The sequence below is a fragment of the Bufo bufo genome, chromosome 3, assembly GCF_905171765.1.
Source record: "Bufo bufo chromosome 3, aBufBuf1.1, whole genome shotgun sequence".
Lineage (NCBI taxonomy): Eukaryota > Metazoa > Chordata > Amphibia > Anura > Bufonidae > Bufo > Bufo bufo.
In genome coordinates, this window is record NC_053391.1 from 509158517 (window position 1) to 509176044 (window position 17528).

Here is a 17528-nt window from a genome sequence, read left to right on the forward strand (position 1 = left end):
TGTTGTGCTGCAGTCAGCTGCAACTTTAGGGCAAGCAAACATTTCCAAAGCATGAAGCTGCACAAATTGTGTGACTCAGTTGTGTTGCTGTACCCTTGCACAGAAGTCACATACCCGTAGTTTCCATGTAGCCCTAGCTGTACTTTCCCAAAGAGAATTTTCAGCCATTATATATATGGTCTACGCACATAACAGTAGCAGAAATATCTCTCTTGTCCTGATGGTCTGCTACAATGTATTAGTATTCTTAGACATTTTCTTCCAGCCAGAACATGATGATCTTGAGCCTCATCAGTGGTCAAAGTCCTTTTGAAAATTAAACATATTGTTGAATTTATCTTTTATTTGTCTCCTGAAATAATGTAACAGTTGGTAAAGCAGAGACTGCTACAATGAAAAATCTGTGCAGCATAAGGTCACTTCAGACAAAACTGCCTCCCCCAGCTACAACTTATCAGCCACTGGGGGACCTTCACCAGTGAAGTTTACCTCCCAGTCTACCTCCCACTATTCTAGACAAATTTTGTAGAAGGCAATGGTATTTTGTAAAGTGCATTTTGTAAAGTTTCTGGATTATATCACTTATATCTTGCAAATTTTAGGCTTGTTTCACAATAATGCTAAAACAATCCAGCAGGCTGTTCCAGGAGCCCATAGACTATAATGGGTTTCTTTGCTGGAACAGCCTGATTGCTTTAGCATATGTGTGAAAGTAGCCTTAGCAGTTTTCCCCTCTGTCTGTAATTCTCAGTTTTTTTTTCAGCTAATGCCTTGAGCTTAGCTCTTTTCATGTCTGCCTGGACACAGGAACACAGGAAATAGATAAACAGGGGATCCTGCTCCCGAGCTCACACCGTCAGAAGCAACAGCAATAATTGAGGACATTACACAGCATAACTAAGTTGTTAAGATGTGAATCCAGGAGTTAGATAAGACATTAAATCGCTTACAAACAAGCTGCAGTCTCTTAGGGTCCATTCACACATCCATAGTTCTGGGTCCGCATCCGTTCCGCAATTTTGAGGAACGAGTGCGGACCCATTAATTTCTGTCCACATCTATAGTTCCGTTTAACGGCCCCGCAAAAAAAATAGACCATGTCCTATTTCTGTCATAGGGCCGGCCATGTGCAGTCCTCAAAATGCGAAACGCACTCGGCCGGTATCCGTGTTTTGCGGATCCGCAATATGCGGACCGCAAAACACTAACAGACCTCTGAATGGACCCTTAGTCTGTCTGCCTCTGCCTGTCTCCAGCAACCCATCAACTCTGCATAGACCTCTGAACATTGAATTGAGTGTTAGTAAAGGGGGGGGGGGGGAGCAGGAGAGGAGCCTCAATGAGAAGAAAGCACCTTTCTTTGATAATATATGTTACAACGTTTCTTATAATAGTTGTACTGAAACAACAGTTATTCTTTAATGTACTCATCTCCAACTTAGATTGTGAGCCCCATTGTGGACAGTTTGATGCTAATGTCTGTAAAGCGCTGCGGAATATAGTAGCCCTATATAAGTGCATAAAATAAATAAATAAATGTTATATCACAGCATGTTCAATAAAGTTTATACTGACAATTTAAACAATATATGAATGAAAATGGGCCAATGTGCTGTACCACATCAGACTGAAATAAAGTGGTGTAGAAGACCAAGATAAAAATATAAATAAGTGGGAAATTATGCGTGGAATACGTCACCATCATGTGAGTAACATTTCAAAGTCTTCAATATGATGACTCCTTCACCTACCGCTGACTTGGATATTGAAAATTATGTAAACTGGAAAGCCCAGTGGTAAAAAAAAAAGGGAAGAAAGAAACATACATGAAGGCTGCTATCAGTTTCCACATCGTTAGGGTATAAAATGAGACAAGATGCTTGAAGTAATGAGAAGAGGAACCTAGGTCAGAAAGCACTAGCATTCATTTATTCTAAGAAACATGCTCGCGACTAAGGTACTGTTCTGCCCTTACTCTACTATGGATATTATTAGTATTGTATTATGCACAACTAGCAATAACATTGCTTGAATTTTATTTGTAACATGGTTTACTGGTTAGCAACTGGTTGCTGTTTGCTTTTAGTGTATTATAGTACTGTATATTGTACATGTAACTAATTTCACCAAGCTATGAATAATTGTCCATGCAATAAATCTAATATTATAAGAATGAACCGAACTATGTGTGATATCAGTTAACTAACAAAATCTCAGTCAGTGACTGTACATGTCGATTTGGGTAACTGTTGAGTGTTTTATATTGTTTACAGCTGTTGAAATGTAACCAGTTATGTTCATATTTTGTATTATTTCAATTACCATAAACTATAAAGACCGGAAAGAAGAGGATAGTGTGATATAACGGACTGTAACAGTCTTTTGCCCTATGTAATGGGGTTATAGATAAATGCAAGCAACTCTGGGGGACCAACAGTTGGAACCCCAGGAAACACTTGGACAGGGATCACAAGTCCCTAATTCCTCATCAATAAGACCATGGTGAGGGTGGTTGAGCAATTGCTGTATCTCTCCATGCAATTCTATTGAAATGATGGAAGCTGTCAAGGTTTAGAGGTGATAAATGTGGTTTGTAGGAACCCCCTGTAAGAACTTTATTTGACTGATGCAGTAGACTTAACCATGCAGATTGTACAGTCAGCATATTTGCTTTCATGTTGTTTCCAGTCAGTCACTGGGAGTTTTGCTGGGATTATACATGGTCTGACCACTAGTCATCTAACAGAAGAGTTGATTCGGAGAAGCAAGCGTATGATTTTAGACACCTTGGGAGTCGGCTTGATTGGTACCACAACAGAAGTCTTTCATAAGGCATTGCAGTACAGCAAAGTAAGACTTTATTTATTACTGTACATTCTAATAATGGGATCTGAACTAAAATTAACTATCATTTATGAAATAGGGGCTATTTATATAAAAACAATATATACACTGTGCACACCTAAGTGAGATGTTTCCTCTTTGCGGAACCCAAAAAGTAGTGGTTCTAGTGGCTTTCCTTTTTGGGTTCAGCTATTGTCATGACTGTTAAACAAAACATGCAATGCAACAGCTCACTGCAAACCAAATAAAGTACAAAATTGCATCATAATTGCAAATGCTATACTAATAAGTTAGAGATGCTTGGCAAATCGTTTTGTACCAAATTATTTGAGCCCGTCTGCCGCACGTCAAGGCGATCTCTAGTTAGACGGGTTCCTAACACTAAATTTTACCTGTTATGTGCCATGACGGCTATCATATAATTCAGAAAGTGCAGGTTCCACATGGGGCCCGGCATGCATGCTGGTAACTGCTTTCCGTGGATATAATGGAGGCCATTTTGGCACCAAAAATGACAGAAATTCAGGCGGATCCAGCATGCATGTGGAACCTGCACTTTCTGAATTATATAATAGCCGTCATGGCACATAACAGGTAAAATTTAGTGTTAGGAACCCGTCTAACTAGAGATCGCCTTGACGTGCGGCAGACGGGCTCAAATAATTTGGTACAAATCGATTTGCCAAGCATCTCTAACTTATTAGTATAGCATTTGCAATTATGATGCAATTTTGTACTTTATTTGGTTTGCAGTGAGCTGTTGCATTGCATGTTTTGTTTAACAGTCTTGTTCTCAGCCATAGCAACGTGCCCCTGCGCTTTGGGATGTGCTGACTGACCCCCTTTATCTTTGCAGCTATTGTCATGGTTCCACGCATGATGCATACGCTTTTGTATATGGTCATTTTTTTGGTGTTCTGATGTTTCCTCTTTACCAACTACATTTTTTCAAAAGTTAACTTCCCAAGTTGAGATCACAGAAACCATGACTACAGTGAAATGTTATACATAGGGCATGCAATTCCATACAGCAGAACCTATGAGTGCACTGCATCAGTGTTAAATGCAGACATACAACACGCTTCCCATAACTGCTGTACCATAGGCCCCAATGGCATTTATAGAATAGGGCTCCTACACACACACATTTGTGCTGGTGTTTTTTGACATAACATTATTAGGGGTTACAAGGAGCAGAATCTCCTAAAGCACTGCTGTTACAAGTTTCTGTAGGAGCATATTGTGCACATCATGTGATAAAAGAGGAAGAGTACCGGCCACATAGCTTCAGAGCTGGGGAACAAGGATGCGCAAAAGTAGACAGCAGGAAATGAAAGTGGTGAGATGGGAATACCCCTTTAAGGTTCCTTTATATTGCTCAAGAGAGCAGGCAATTGTTGGGAAGGAAGCATTCCTTCCTGGCAATTGCTTGCTTGTCAGTGAAGGAGACCACTGCTATTACACGCAGCGATCTCCTCCCCAGTATGGGGAGGAGCGATCACTAATGCCATCGCTCATCTCCATACAGAATCATTGTTTGCTGGCAGCAGAGTGCTGTTAGATGGCACGTTCTGATGCCGGCAAACGATGATTAAGGTGACTGCACAAACAAGCATGTTACCCGATGAACGGTAATCGGCGGCACCTTTACAATGGGAGATAATCGCTAATGAGCATTCCTATGAAGGAATGTTAGCAATTATCTGGCTGTTGCTCGGCCTATGTAAAGGAGCCTTTACTGTCAGTACAGAAGGCCGCAGCCCCGCTTCTCTCTGTATCTTTCTGGTTTGTGCTGCAGCGTTCTGCGCTGACGGTAGGTATGCTATGTTACTCTACACTTACAGTCACTGCTAAGTGCTGGCAGTCCTGATCCCCTATGTCTTCTCTGTATTTACTAAGAGAGAGGTCCAGGGAAGGCAGCTAAACTAGCAGAAATGCCAGCCAACATGATCCTACCAAATACTTTACCAGTTATACTTGGAGAGCTCCTGTCTACAATTAGATGTAATTTGCTTTCATAGTAATACAGGCTGATGCTTCCCATTGTCAGTGACAGCTCTTCTCTGTATACTTTTCAGTTTTTTCTTTCCCCTATTTATATGATCACTTGTTTTATTGATTTCAGATTTACAGCACTGACGTTTCAAGCACAGTCTGGGGCCAGCCTGACCTCCGTCTTCCTCCGCTCTATGCCTCTTTTGTCAATGGCGTTGCTGTAAGAAATGATTCCTACATACAATTATCTCTGATTGATGTTCAGTTGCCACTAACCATGGTGTAGTAATAATACATCATGAAATGTGAGCAAATTGTTCAAGGAGTGTTAAAGGCAACTGGGGGTGAAATAAAACCGGCCTGCTGGTATTGGCTTGCTTCTATAGGCTGATATTGGCATTTGTTTTGTAATTATTACAATCCTGGACCTAAAACTGTTTTATGTAATGACGTATTGTTAATATATAATGGATACATACATGTATTTTCTATATATGTTAGATACAGGGCCAGTGCAAGGATTTTTGCCGCCCTAGGCAAAGATCCATTTTGCCGCCCCCTCATGTCACTCACTGACAGACACACACACATACTGACAGACAGACACGCACTCAGACACTAACTCACTGACAGACAGACATACACTCACTGACAGACAGACATACACTCACTGACAGACAGACACGCACTCAGACACTAACTGAATGACGTATACATACACTCACTGACAGACAGACACTCACTGACAGACAGACATACACTCAGACACTCACTGAATAACGTACACAGAAACTCACTGACAGACATACTCACTGACAGACACACATACACTTACTGACAGACAGACACACTCACTCACTGACAGACACTCACTGACAGACATACACCTACCCACTGAAATACACACACACACACACGGAAACTCACTGACAAACATACACATACTCACTGAAACACACAGACACTTACTGACCGACAGACATCCACACTCACTGGCATACACTCACTCACTGACATACACACACAGACACTCAATGACAGACACACATACATTTACTGACAGAAAGACAGACATACATACACTCACTCACTGACATAAATACACAGGCAGACACTCACTCAGTCAAACACTTAAACACTCACCTCCCTGGGGTCCAGTGTGGTGCAACTCCTCAGTCCTCCAGCGCGCCGTTTAGTATGCCGGGGCCGGAATGACGTCATATTCCGGCATCACAGAGGGCGCACAAGGGAGGAGTGGGGAGCTGCTAGAACAGCCTCCCTTGCCGTCCGCCTCCTCTTCTCCGTTAATTTACTGGCGGAGCAGGCACCTGCCATCAGGGTAAGCAGATGCCTGCTCTGCCATATTTATGAAGGACCTCCACCTCCTGGCCCCCCTGTAACGGCGCTGGGGGCGGCTCAAGAGCCACTCGCCCTGTCGCCCAGGGCTGCAGCCCCAGTCAGGGGGAGCCCACCAGGGCGCCCCCAGCAGGCCGGCGCCCTAGGCGAACGCCTAGTTCGCCAATATGGTTGTGCCGGCCCTGGTTAGATAGGGTCTGTCAGCTCTCCTGTCTTGTCTGTTTTAGCAAATACTTATATTTTACATGAAGTAACAGTTCTAGGACATCTTTTCATAAAACAATGCATTTTGGTGTTCCTCTATTAATCCTTAAAGGGGTTATTCAACTCGCACAGCTGCCCCTACATCTTTCCGTTACGCAGACGAAAACATCCATCATGGGGGGTGGGAGGTTGGGAGCAGCCAATAGCAGACGGGGACGAGCCTCCCTAGCATCACGGGTGACGCAAGGGAGGCTCGTTCCGATCGCGGCCTGCTTTTGGCTAAGACCCTCCCCCCCCCCGATGCCGGATGTTTTCATCTGCTCGACGGGGAGACGCAGCGGTGGCCGTGCGGGCTTCAGAAACGATGCGGGTGCTCGATAGCGAGGTAAGTACATTGTGTGTTAGAGGTCTGGGTGCATTTCAGGGGTTGGATAAGGATACGTAAGGGTTTGTATTAATAGATTGACAACTGGGTATAACTGTTTCCCTTGTCATTAGGGGTGCGTCATTACATATTTTGACAATGTCATCTTTCATTGGACATAACCAGATTGTATATAGACTCGCCCAATAACAAGGGGAATAGTAAGACCCAATTGTAAATTTTTCAGACATTTATTCGGCTGTGATACTGAGACTAGGGATTATGTGGTATAATAGTCCATATATGAAATCATGTTGTTTTCACACAATGGGGGTGATATCTCAAGTCAAGGAAGACAGCCTTCATAGCCTTGGTGTTTTCTGTTACAGGAAGACAGTTTTAGTAATAACTATGCCAAGAGACAACGCTGTAAAAATACAGAAAATACGTGTATGCTTCCTTTATTGTGACACATGTACTGGGTTAGTCTAGTCTCTTGCAAAACACACATATTTGGCAACACAGAAATGTTTGGGAAATGTTTTTTTACAGTACAAATTAATTAATGACGTTATTGTAAGAAGTCTCGCGAGACTTCGCGAAGCAATAACTTTGGCTCATCGGAGCCAATACATTCTAATACTGTACGGAGCTCCTGCTCTTTTAGAGTATTAGAACTAAGTTTTATGCGAATTGACTTTGGATGTTTCATCTGAAGTAGATTCGCTCATCCCTAGTCATCAATATAAACTGCCTGTACAATCCCTTTAAGGCTCCCTTTAAGGCTCCCTTTACAGGCCAATCATCGTGCTAATCATTGGGAAGGAGCATTCAAAGGAAACCTAATTGCCCTGTGTAAAGGTGCTGCTGATCACCCAATGAATGAGCAAAATGATCGTTTCTGGGCAGCAGATCATTCTCTTTACACAGTAATCTGATGTCCAGAAACAAAGATTCTCTATGGAAATGATCGATCACAGTAGCCAAAGCTAATCTCTATACAAAGGAGATGACTGCTGCATATAAATGCTGCTCTCACCTCCTCTGATGGGCAGGCAATTATCAGGTAGGAATAGCTCTTTTCCAGTAATTGCCTGCTGAGTTGGCCTGTATAAAGGGGAAGAAGTTTGTTGTTTAGAGTGTGTCCTAATAAAGATTCCTTTTTATTTGGAATGCTGCTGGATTATTCATCCTTGTATCTTTAGGTATTTATTGTATTTGCAAACTACCCTGCAGGCTAATTTGAAATGAGAGCATATGGTAAGGACTATTGGGGTCATTTATCAAACTGGTGTAAAGTAGAACTGGCTTAGTTGCCCATAGCAACCAATCAGATTCCACCTTTATTTTTAACAGCTCCTTTGGAAATTGAAAGGTGGAATCTGATTGGTTGCTATAGGCAACTAAGCCAGTTCTACTTTACACCAGTTTGATAAATGACCCCATAAATAGTCAGTAGCGATTTAGACTGCTTTTACACAGCTTTGGGTGGACTGATGCACGGTTCCAGTGAAGGCAGAATTTCCCAGATATAATCTAGCCCGACCATAGGTCTACTGTACTTTAAGTCACAGCATCATTTAAATACGGGACAGTAGACTTCCACTCGGGCTGACACTCACATGATAATAGATCAGTAGGATGCAGTGAGTTCTGCTCAGACGAGCGGTGGCCGGTCCAGCAGATACAGCCGTCACACAGAATGTGACAGCAGCCTTAGAAAGCACCAGCAAGTATTCTACAATGAGTGTAGTTTTCACAGTTGCTCAATATGTGGATTTGGAAAGAGTTTGGAACCATCCAATGTGAGTCATAATTAGCACAGTATATACGGTACCTTTACTGTAAAGCTAAAAAAATTGCAGAAAAAACTCAAATAGGGGAACAGAAAGTTCCCAGCTGATTTCCTTAGCTTCCATCTGTCTAGTATATGTCAAACTGCGATGTTCCATACAACAGCATCAAGTAAAAGTGTATATATATATATTTTTTTTTTACAATAGAATCCTATAGGTCAGAGGCATCCATTTAATGTACCGGTATGTGTCATTGTGTATACGTTAGAGACCATAGAAGAAATGCAAACATAGCCTTAAATGACAAGAATTTCAATTGTTTTTCACAGCATTTTTGTGTAATTTTTTCTACTCATTACATTGCAAAATGCCACACCTAGTGCATTGTATGTTTTGTAAAATACGTCATTGAAGTCACAAAAAACAGTGCATTTTAAATTTCAACGGAATTTAAAAAAATTTCTACAAAATCACTTTTTATAGTATTTAAGTATATATAAATAAGATTACAAAATACGAGAGTATTGCGGTATGCAGGGATACCTTTTTATTGTACTAACCTAATACTTAAAAGACAAGCTTTCAAGAGTTTTCCTTTCTTCTTCAGTATTGCTTCAGACCTGAGAAAGAGAGAAACACTCTCGAAAACTTTTCTTTATAGTTTCAGCAAACACCAGGTCTGTGTAAATAATCCCATATGTTAAACATGTCACTAAAGAAGACCAATGAACAGACGCTCACAGGCTTATTCACAAAAGGGTGAAGAGTTTGGAGAAGGGAACAATCTAGGACAACATAACTGAATAGGAAAGTGAGCTGAATTGGAGAATTTTTTTCAGCTATTTTGTCCTATATTGTTCACTTCTCCTGACTTCTCCAAACTCTTCACCCTTTTGTGAAATAACCCTTTGAGTGTTGTTGGTGTGTGTAAGTAATGCTACTTAATCTGCTTGTAACGCAGAATGCGGCGGTCAGGGGTGTGTGTAACGCAGAGTGCGGCGGTCAGAGGTGCGTGTAACTCAAGGTGCGCTGATCAGGGGTGCATGTAACACAGGGGGCGCTGGTCAGGGGTGCATGTAACGCAGGGGGCGCTGGTCAGGGGTGCATGTAACGCAGTGGGCGCTGGTCAGGGGTGCATCGCAGATAGAAAAGGAACTTACAGTTCTGGTGTGCTCTGTCCTCATGCTTTCTTCCTCTAGGCGTGGTGGCAGGGGGACAGGCACGCAACGATGTTTACTGATGTTAAATCCCCAAGCCGCATTCTTTTCTGCCTCTGCAGGCCCTGCTAGGCTGAAATACACAGGAAGCCAAAGGCAGTGCTGCCCTCTCCCTCCAATAGCAGCTGAGGTGGGCGAGGGAAGATTCACTTGGCTGCCAACTGCCAAGCAGCCCGTAGTGAAGCGGGTGGGCAGCATGGGCAGTACTTTCAGCTTGGCAAAACTGACAGATTGCCACTGTACTAGCAGTGGTGGCGTCCAGCGTTTTAATGGGGAATCAGTGGGGGGGCACGCGGGGAGGCCTATGTCTATCAGCTCTCGTTCGCCAAAAAAGTGGCTCTAAATAATCTTGGTGCACACCCTACTTGCTCAAACATTTGCAACTTTTTGGGGGCTATGTGCTCCACTTGCTACTGTTCCAAAAATAATTTATGCTAGGAAGCTGGCATAAGTTATACTTGAAATCTATGCTATCTCCGTTGCTGGTCCCATGTTTATAAAAAAAAAAGTTTTAATATATGCAAATGAGCCTCTAGGAGCAACGGGGGAGTTGCTATTATACCTAGAGCCTCATCTCTCTCTGCAACTATCATGCCCCCTGCAGTTTGATTGACAGGGCCAGGCAGTGTAAACGTCATCACACCTGGCCCTGTCAATCAAAATGCAGAGGGCGTGACAGTTGCAGTTGCATAAACCATTAGTACAAATGAATATAAGAAAGTGTGTAATATATCTTATCAGAGAAAAATGTGTTTTTCGACATCTGGCAGCTCACTCATAGAATTCAAAGAGTAGCATCTGTATCTTTCACTGCTACTCACTCCTTCTAAGCCTTGCTCTCGTCATCATCTTTAGGGCTCATTCAGACGGCCGTCAAGTGCTGCAGAAAGTCTAGGCGTAGCTCCAGCCTTAGACTGGCCATACATAATGCAGTTCAGCAGTGGGATCCATATGTGGATTGTCGCTATTTGCTGGGCTGTACTTGTACTAGCTGGTCTGAGCCTGTACATGCTTTTTGAAGCAAAGGGCTTGTATAGATTGTAGCCTGGCAATGAGCAGCAATGCACATGCTTCCGAATGGCACTGTGTACAGGGAGCCCTAAGATATATTGCAAAGCTTCTTATAGTCACCTGTACAATTGACTTATGTAAAGTTTGTTGACAGTACGGAGGCCATTAAGAATATTGTAAATAGTTGATAATATTGTTGGCTTTTTTTTTTTCTTAATAACTGAAGTGCATTCACTATTTTCTAGGTTCACTCAATGGACTTTGATGACACTTGGCACCCTGCCACTCATCCATCTGGGGCAGTCCTGCCCTCATTGATTGCACTTTCAGAAACCTTACCTTCACATCACAAGAAATCTGGATTAGATTTTCTTTTGGCATTTAATGTTGGCATTGAGGTGCAAGGGAGACTCATGCACTTTTCTAATGAAGCAAGCAATATTCCAAAGAGGTATGTAATGTTAATTCCACTTAAAGCAGTTATTATATCATGTTTATACACCGTGCAGTCACATTATTATGACCACTAGCTAATATCCAGAGTAACCGCCATGGGCAGCACAGACAGCAGCTAGACAGGCTGGGAGTGACTCAGTAAGGTCCTTGTAGGTTGTCACAGGTATCTCGAGCCATGCTGACTGCAGTGCATCCCACAGCTGCTGGAGGCTGTGAAGGGAAGGATCCATAGAACGAACACAACAATTAAGGTGGTCCCACAGATGCTCAATTGGATTCAAGTCTGGCGAATTAGGAGACCAGGGTAGTACTTAGAAGTCTTGATCATGCTCTCCGAACCAATGACGAACATTTCTAGCCGTGTGACATGTCACATTATCTTGCTGGAAGATCTGTGCATGGTCTGTTGAGATGGCCTTCTACAAGGATGACTGAGCCCAGAGAATGACACAGTAACATTCCCCAGACCATAACACTGCCACCAACAGCTTGTGTTCTTCTAGCAGTAGTTGCAGGGTATTTGTTCTCTAATGTTTCTTGCCTGACACGCCAATGTCCATCCGTTTGATGAAGCAGAAAGCGAGACTCATCGGAGAAGGCAACCCTTTGCCTACTAATGGCAGTCCAATTTTGATATTGCTGCAAAAATGTAAGCTTTTTCTACCGATGCAACTCCATTAGCAGAGGTGCAGTAACCATTCATCTGCTTTGGAGTCCCATAGACAGTAGGGTTTGTAGAACTGTTGTTTTAGACACGTCTAGTAGCCCTTTGTTCATTTTGGTGGTGAGCTTCTCCACTGTAGCATGTCGGTTCGCCCTTGCGCATCTTCATAGTCAAGCTTAGGTTTTAGATCAGTGCGGTGTGCTTGTTGTCCGGCCCCGGTGAGCTGCAGACACTGGGTCAGCCGAGACAAATAGATACATTCTATCCTAAAGAGGAGAAAGGGATAGAGCTACACACACTCTATTCATTATGATGCGGGACTGATAGTGATTTATCCCGCCATACTCCTGCTATACTGAAGCAGGGAATTTCAGTTATATCAATTCCTCAGGTTAGATTTGTAGATACATTAAAGACAGAGACTGCAAATATAAGCAGTGGATATAATTAACAGAGTAATTCACTGTTATCAAGCACCAGTGCATTAGAACTTTTAAATTTTTCTTTTCTTTTTCCCGTTAATTTTAAAGAATACTAAATAAATGTTATATTTTAAAATAGACCTTAAACGGGAACCCATTAGCCGTAAGGCTATCTGAACCTTAATCTTCATAGTCAACATTGACCTCCCACATCAGTGGCACGTGGTACTCTGGAGCTTCCACGTCGTTTATTCACAATGGTGCCATTTGTTATCTTACGATATACTTTCACCACAGCAGCATGCCAACATTTCATAAACTATTTCAGAAATTCTGCCACCCTTGGCCCAAAAGCCAATTATCATCCCTTTTTGCAACACTGATAAATAGCCCCTTTTATCCATGACAACAAGGAGGGATATGTGTGCAGACAGCCTATCTCACACCTTATATACCCACAAAACGTGACCTCCTTCATGAACTGTGCGCTGCCAACTTCGAAAGTAAGAAGTGATCATAATAATGTGACTCCACTGGGTAGAATGCCCAAGATAAATATATTTTATAGATACTTTGTAACATTTTAGGCTTACATGTGCGGTTTATATGTGTCAAATGTATTATGCACAATTTTCCTTATTGTTTTTCCTCTGTTTCTGTAGATTTCACCCTCCTGCTGTGGTTGGCACTATGGGAAGTGCTGCAGCATCATCTAAATTTTTTGGTCTGGATCAGGTTCAGTGCAGAGAAGCCTTAGCTATTGCTGCATCGTATTCTGGGGCTCCTATGGCCAATGCAGGGACACAAACCAAGCCCCTTCACATAGGTAATGCAGGCAGACATGGCCTGGAAGCTGCTTGTTTTGCATTCCTAGGTCTTGAAGGGAATAAACACATCTTGGATTTAGAGTCTGGTTTTGGTGCTTTCTACAATGACTATAACCCACAAGCCTTGCCATCCCTGGAATCCTACAATTGGCTGCTAGAGAAACAAGACGTGGCTATTAAAAGATTCCCTGCTCACCTCGGGATGCACTGGGTTGCAGATGCAGCATGTGCAGTACGGAAGCACATAGCCAGGGAAAATGAACCACTTCCCATTGATAATATTCAGAATATTGTTCTTAAAATCCCAGATGTTAAGTATGTGAGTCGTCCCATACCAAATTCAGAACATGAAGCTCGCCATTCATTCCAGTTCAATGCATGCACAGCTCTACTAGATGGACTTGTGTCCATTCAGTCTTTCAGTAACCAGAATATTTCCAGGCCAGAACTACAGAAGATACTTAATAAAATAGAGATTGTTCACCCTTCTGATAATCAACCAAATTTTGAGAAACTGTATAGTGAGGTGAGTGTTACAATGATAAATGGAACCACCTTTACAGAGAGGTGTAACACATTCTATGGTCATTGGAGAAAACCACTGAGCAATGAAGACCTTGTAAAAAAATTCAGGTCTAATGCGTTGACAGTGCTTTCTGAGGATAGAGTAGAAGGCATTGTGGAGACAGTGAACAAGCTGGAAGAGCTACCTGACTGCTCAGTGCTCTGCTCATTTCTAAGACCAAGTCAGGCTACTGGCAAGAAAGATCAGTCTAACAAAATATAACGATACAGATATTAGGAGTCATTTATTAGGACTGGCATTTTAGACTCCAGTTAATACCCCTTTAGCTGCTGGTGATGCACCGGCTTCTACATGACTTTGGCATATACAGACATAGAAAATGATAAATGAAATGGGCCTGCTGGCCTGCCCCCTTTCACACCCACACCACGTCCCCTTTCTTAGACCTGGTGTGAGCTGGGAAAGGTCGCAGATTGTGGCAAAAATAACCTTTACTTAACAATCTGCGACAGATATATGCCAAAAAGTGGCGTATGTCTGTTTGTAAATGACCCCCATTTTTATACTGACATAATCTAAATCTTCAAATGGTTACTAGGTTTTCTTGTTTTAAAGAGGTTTTTCCACAAAAACAACCCCACTCGTATCCATGGGTTGTTTCTGGAATTGTAGCTAAGACGCATTCACTTTTAGCACAGTTCTATAAAAAACTGTGGCCCAAAGTTTTTTTTATATATTGGGTTGAAGGTGACTTCATCAATGGCTACAGGATGTTCTCTAGATACAAATCCTGTATCCTGGATTCTGGGGCACACTACAGCTATGAAGGCATGAACAGGAATACACAGGGTATATAGAGAGAGTACCTGAGTTAATGTGATGCAAAGTATCAATAGCCATGAATCAGATCTCTCCAGATCTGGTCTGAAAAACTTATCCTTTGGACTAATTTTTGTTTGCTAAAAACAATTGTAGAAGAAAATTATTTTAAAATTCCTAAATGTTAATACCTGTAATATGTATATAGCAATGATATTTATCATGATACTAGATAATTTATATCAGTATTGTAATACATTTTGTTTCTTTCTGTAACACTGTATGTCTGATTATATATGTTTTATTGCTATGTAAAAATACTTGTGCAATCTCCAAAACTGTCAGGCCTTTGAATGAAAAAGGTCAGCTTATTGTTTATAAGTATAACCCATTAAATTTTATCTGACAAGTTAATAGTACTGTACTCTGGTGATTTGTTTTCTATGTCATATTTCGCTCTTCTACATATCCTCGAATAGTGCTACATTATCATTATCATTATTATGGCTTGAATTAGACAGTAAACATTGTTTTACATTTCAGTGTGAAATTTGTAATTAACTTTTTGATTAACTTTTATGTCATACTTATTTAATGATAAAAAAAAATCTAAATGTTAAGTGCTCATCATATTAAAGAGGTTATTTAGTGGGGGAAGTTTGTTTGCAAAGGGTTTAGAATGGGTTATTCAAATAAAGCTTCAGTGGCGTACCTCCCATATTGGCAGACAAGGCAGGTGCTATGGGGCCCGTGGGGAGAGGGGGCCCGCAGTGGAGGATAAGACCCGCCCCTAATTACCTTCAATACTACCATCCATCTTCAGTCTAAAATCTTATCCTCAATGGAGAAAGCTAAAGGACCTTGGATGATGTCATCACAGTGTCATGGTACCTTCCATGACAGAGGTTAGAAGATCAGAGGACTGACTGCACGTGAGGTTAACTGACAGATTCTCAGTGTTGTTGTTTGGTAATGACCACACCTCTTGTCAGGTGCAGCTGGCGGTCATTACTGCTTTCCTATATAGTTTTGAGTCACACTTCATACCATGCGGTTGATATTCTCTGCTTGGATTTGGAAGAGTTGGTGTGTGGACCTCATCTGTGTTCCTGATAATCCATTTTCTATAAGATAAGTTGCTCTGCTCTTGTATTTGGTTGTTCCCTTGTGCTTGTTGTTACTAGGCCTCAGTGAGACGCTGGTTCGTTCACTTGGGAAGGAACCAGTAATCTTATTCCCTTTCACTACCTCTAGGGCTTATCATGTCTCCTAGGGTTTAGGTTTCGCCGTATGTATTTTCCCACCTTTAGGGTCTATACATACTGACAGGAGTCAGGGCCAAATCTAGGGGTTTCCTAGGAGGTGACCTTTCCCTTCTCCCTAGCCTTGAGGCCTAGTTCTTTTTCCTATCCCTTCTGTTGTCTTTCTGGTGTCTCTCCTCTCCCCATTATTCGTGACACACAGGTCCTGTACATCTAGCAAGAGAACTGCACAGAGAATAGTGTGGTTCCCAGGTTAGAACAGTGCATCTGCCAGGATCTGTGATGACATAATCTTCAACATCATAGGTCCTGCACGATCTATCAAAAGAACTGCACCAAGAATGGTGTAGTTCCCAGATCTAAAAGGTGCATCAGCAGGGACCTGTGGTGACATCATCACAGGTCCTTCAACCCCTAACAGCAAGGAATAAAAGTGCACAATGTGAGACTGGAATGGGGTGGTAAAGATGTCCTCCACTTTTCTCTTTATTTGACCCCCCCACCCATGCCATGTTTTTACTCATTGCTCACTCATGTATAATACTGCAGACAGTTACAATGACCACTACCTCATGTACAGTGGCGTAACTAGAGTGCTATGGGCCCCATGGCAAACTTTGGATAGGGGTCCCTCCCCCATGCCATGCCCGGTTGCACCCTCTGTGTATGCAATTGTCACACCCCTGGTCGCCCAGTAATGCCCCCACTGCCCTCAGTAATTTCCCTAGTAGTGTTCACCACTGCCCCCAATAATGTCCCCAGTAGTGTCCCTCACTGCCCATTAGTGCCCCGCACAGCCCTTAGTAGTGTCCCCCACTGCCTCCAGTAATGTCCACAGTAGTGTCCCCCACAGACCCTAGTAGTGTCCCCCACTGCCCCCAGTAATGTCCCCAGTAGTGTCGCCCACTGCCCCCATTAGTGCCTCCCACAGCCCAGAGTAGTGTCCCCCACTGCCCCAGTAATGTCCCCACTAGTGTCCCCCACTGCCCCAGTAATGTACCCAGTAGTGTCCCCCACTGCCCTAGATATGTCCCCAGTAGTGCCTCCCACAGACCCTTGTAATGTCCCTGACTACCCACAGTCTTCATGTAACGGGGCCCAGCATTTTCACTGTACTTTAATTCTAGGCCCCTTCAGAGCGCTCATCTCACCTGCATGATATGCACTTCTCCAGTCTCTAGGCCTCCAGCATCAGACCCCGGTGCTTTCACACTAAATTTAGTCACACATTAAGCAGGTGGGTGTAGCCTAAGCTACGTTAGTCACGCTCCGCCCACCTGCTTAATTTGTAACTAGTTTTATTGTGGCAGCGTCGGGGCCTGATGCTGGTGGCCTAGAGACTGGAGAAGTGCATATCATGCAGGTGAGATGAGCGCTCTGACGTTCCCGGCATTAAGTACAGTGAAAATGCCGGGCCGCGTTACATGTGAGCGCAGCGGGCCCTTCCCCCTGCCGGGCCTGGTCGCGGTTGCACCCTCTGCGACCGCGATCGTTATGCCCCTGCTCATGTACCTCATACACAGTAACCATAATGTATAACCGATTACATACAGTACAGACCAAAAGTTTGGACACACCTTCTCATTCAAAGATTTTTCTTTATTTTCATGACTATGAAAATTGTAGATTCACACTGAAGGCATCAAAACTATGACTTAACACATGTGGAATTATATACATAACAAACAAGTGTGAAACAACTGAAAATATGTCATATTCTAGGTTCTTCAAAGTAGCCACCTTTTGCTTTGATTACTGCTTTGCA

General features: G+C 42.7%; 1 protein-coding gene across 1 annotated transcript; it reads left to right on the forward strand.

The window, feature by feature from the left end:
* The first annotated feature begins 1890 nt into the window (after window positions 1–1890).
* Window positions 1891–14958, forward strand: ACOD1 (aconitate decarboxylase 1). The gene is made up of 5 exons (XM_040425342.1): window positions 1891–1957; window positions 2689–2850; window positions 4970–5059; window positions 11033–11238; window positions 12992–14958. Exons 1-5 carry the CDS (start codon window positions 1943–1945, stop codon window positions 13941–13943), a joined length of 1425 nt encoding a protein of 474 aa, XP_040281276.1. The 5' UTR covers window positions 1891–1942; the 3' UTR covers window positions 13944–14958.
* The last annotated feature ends 2570 nt before the right edge of the window (window positions 14959–17528 follow it).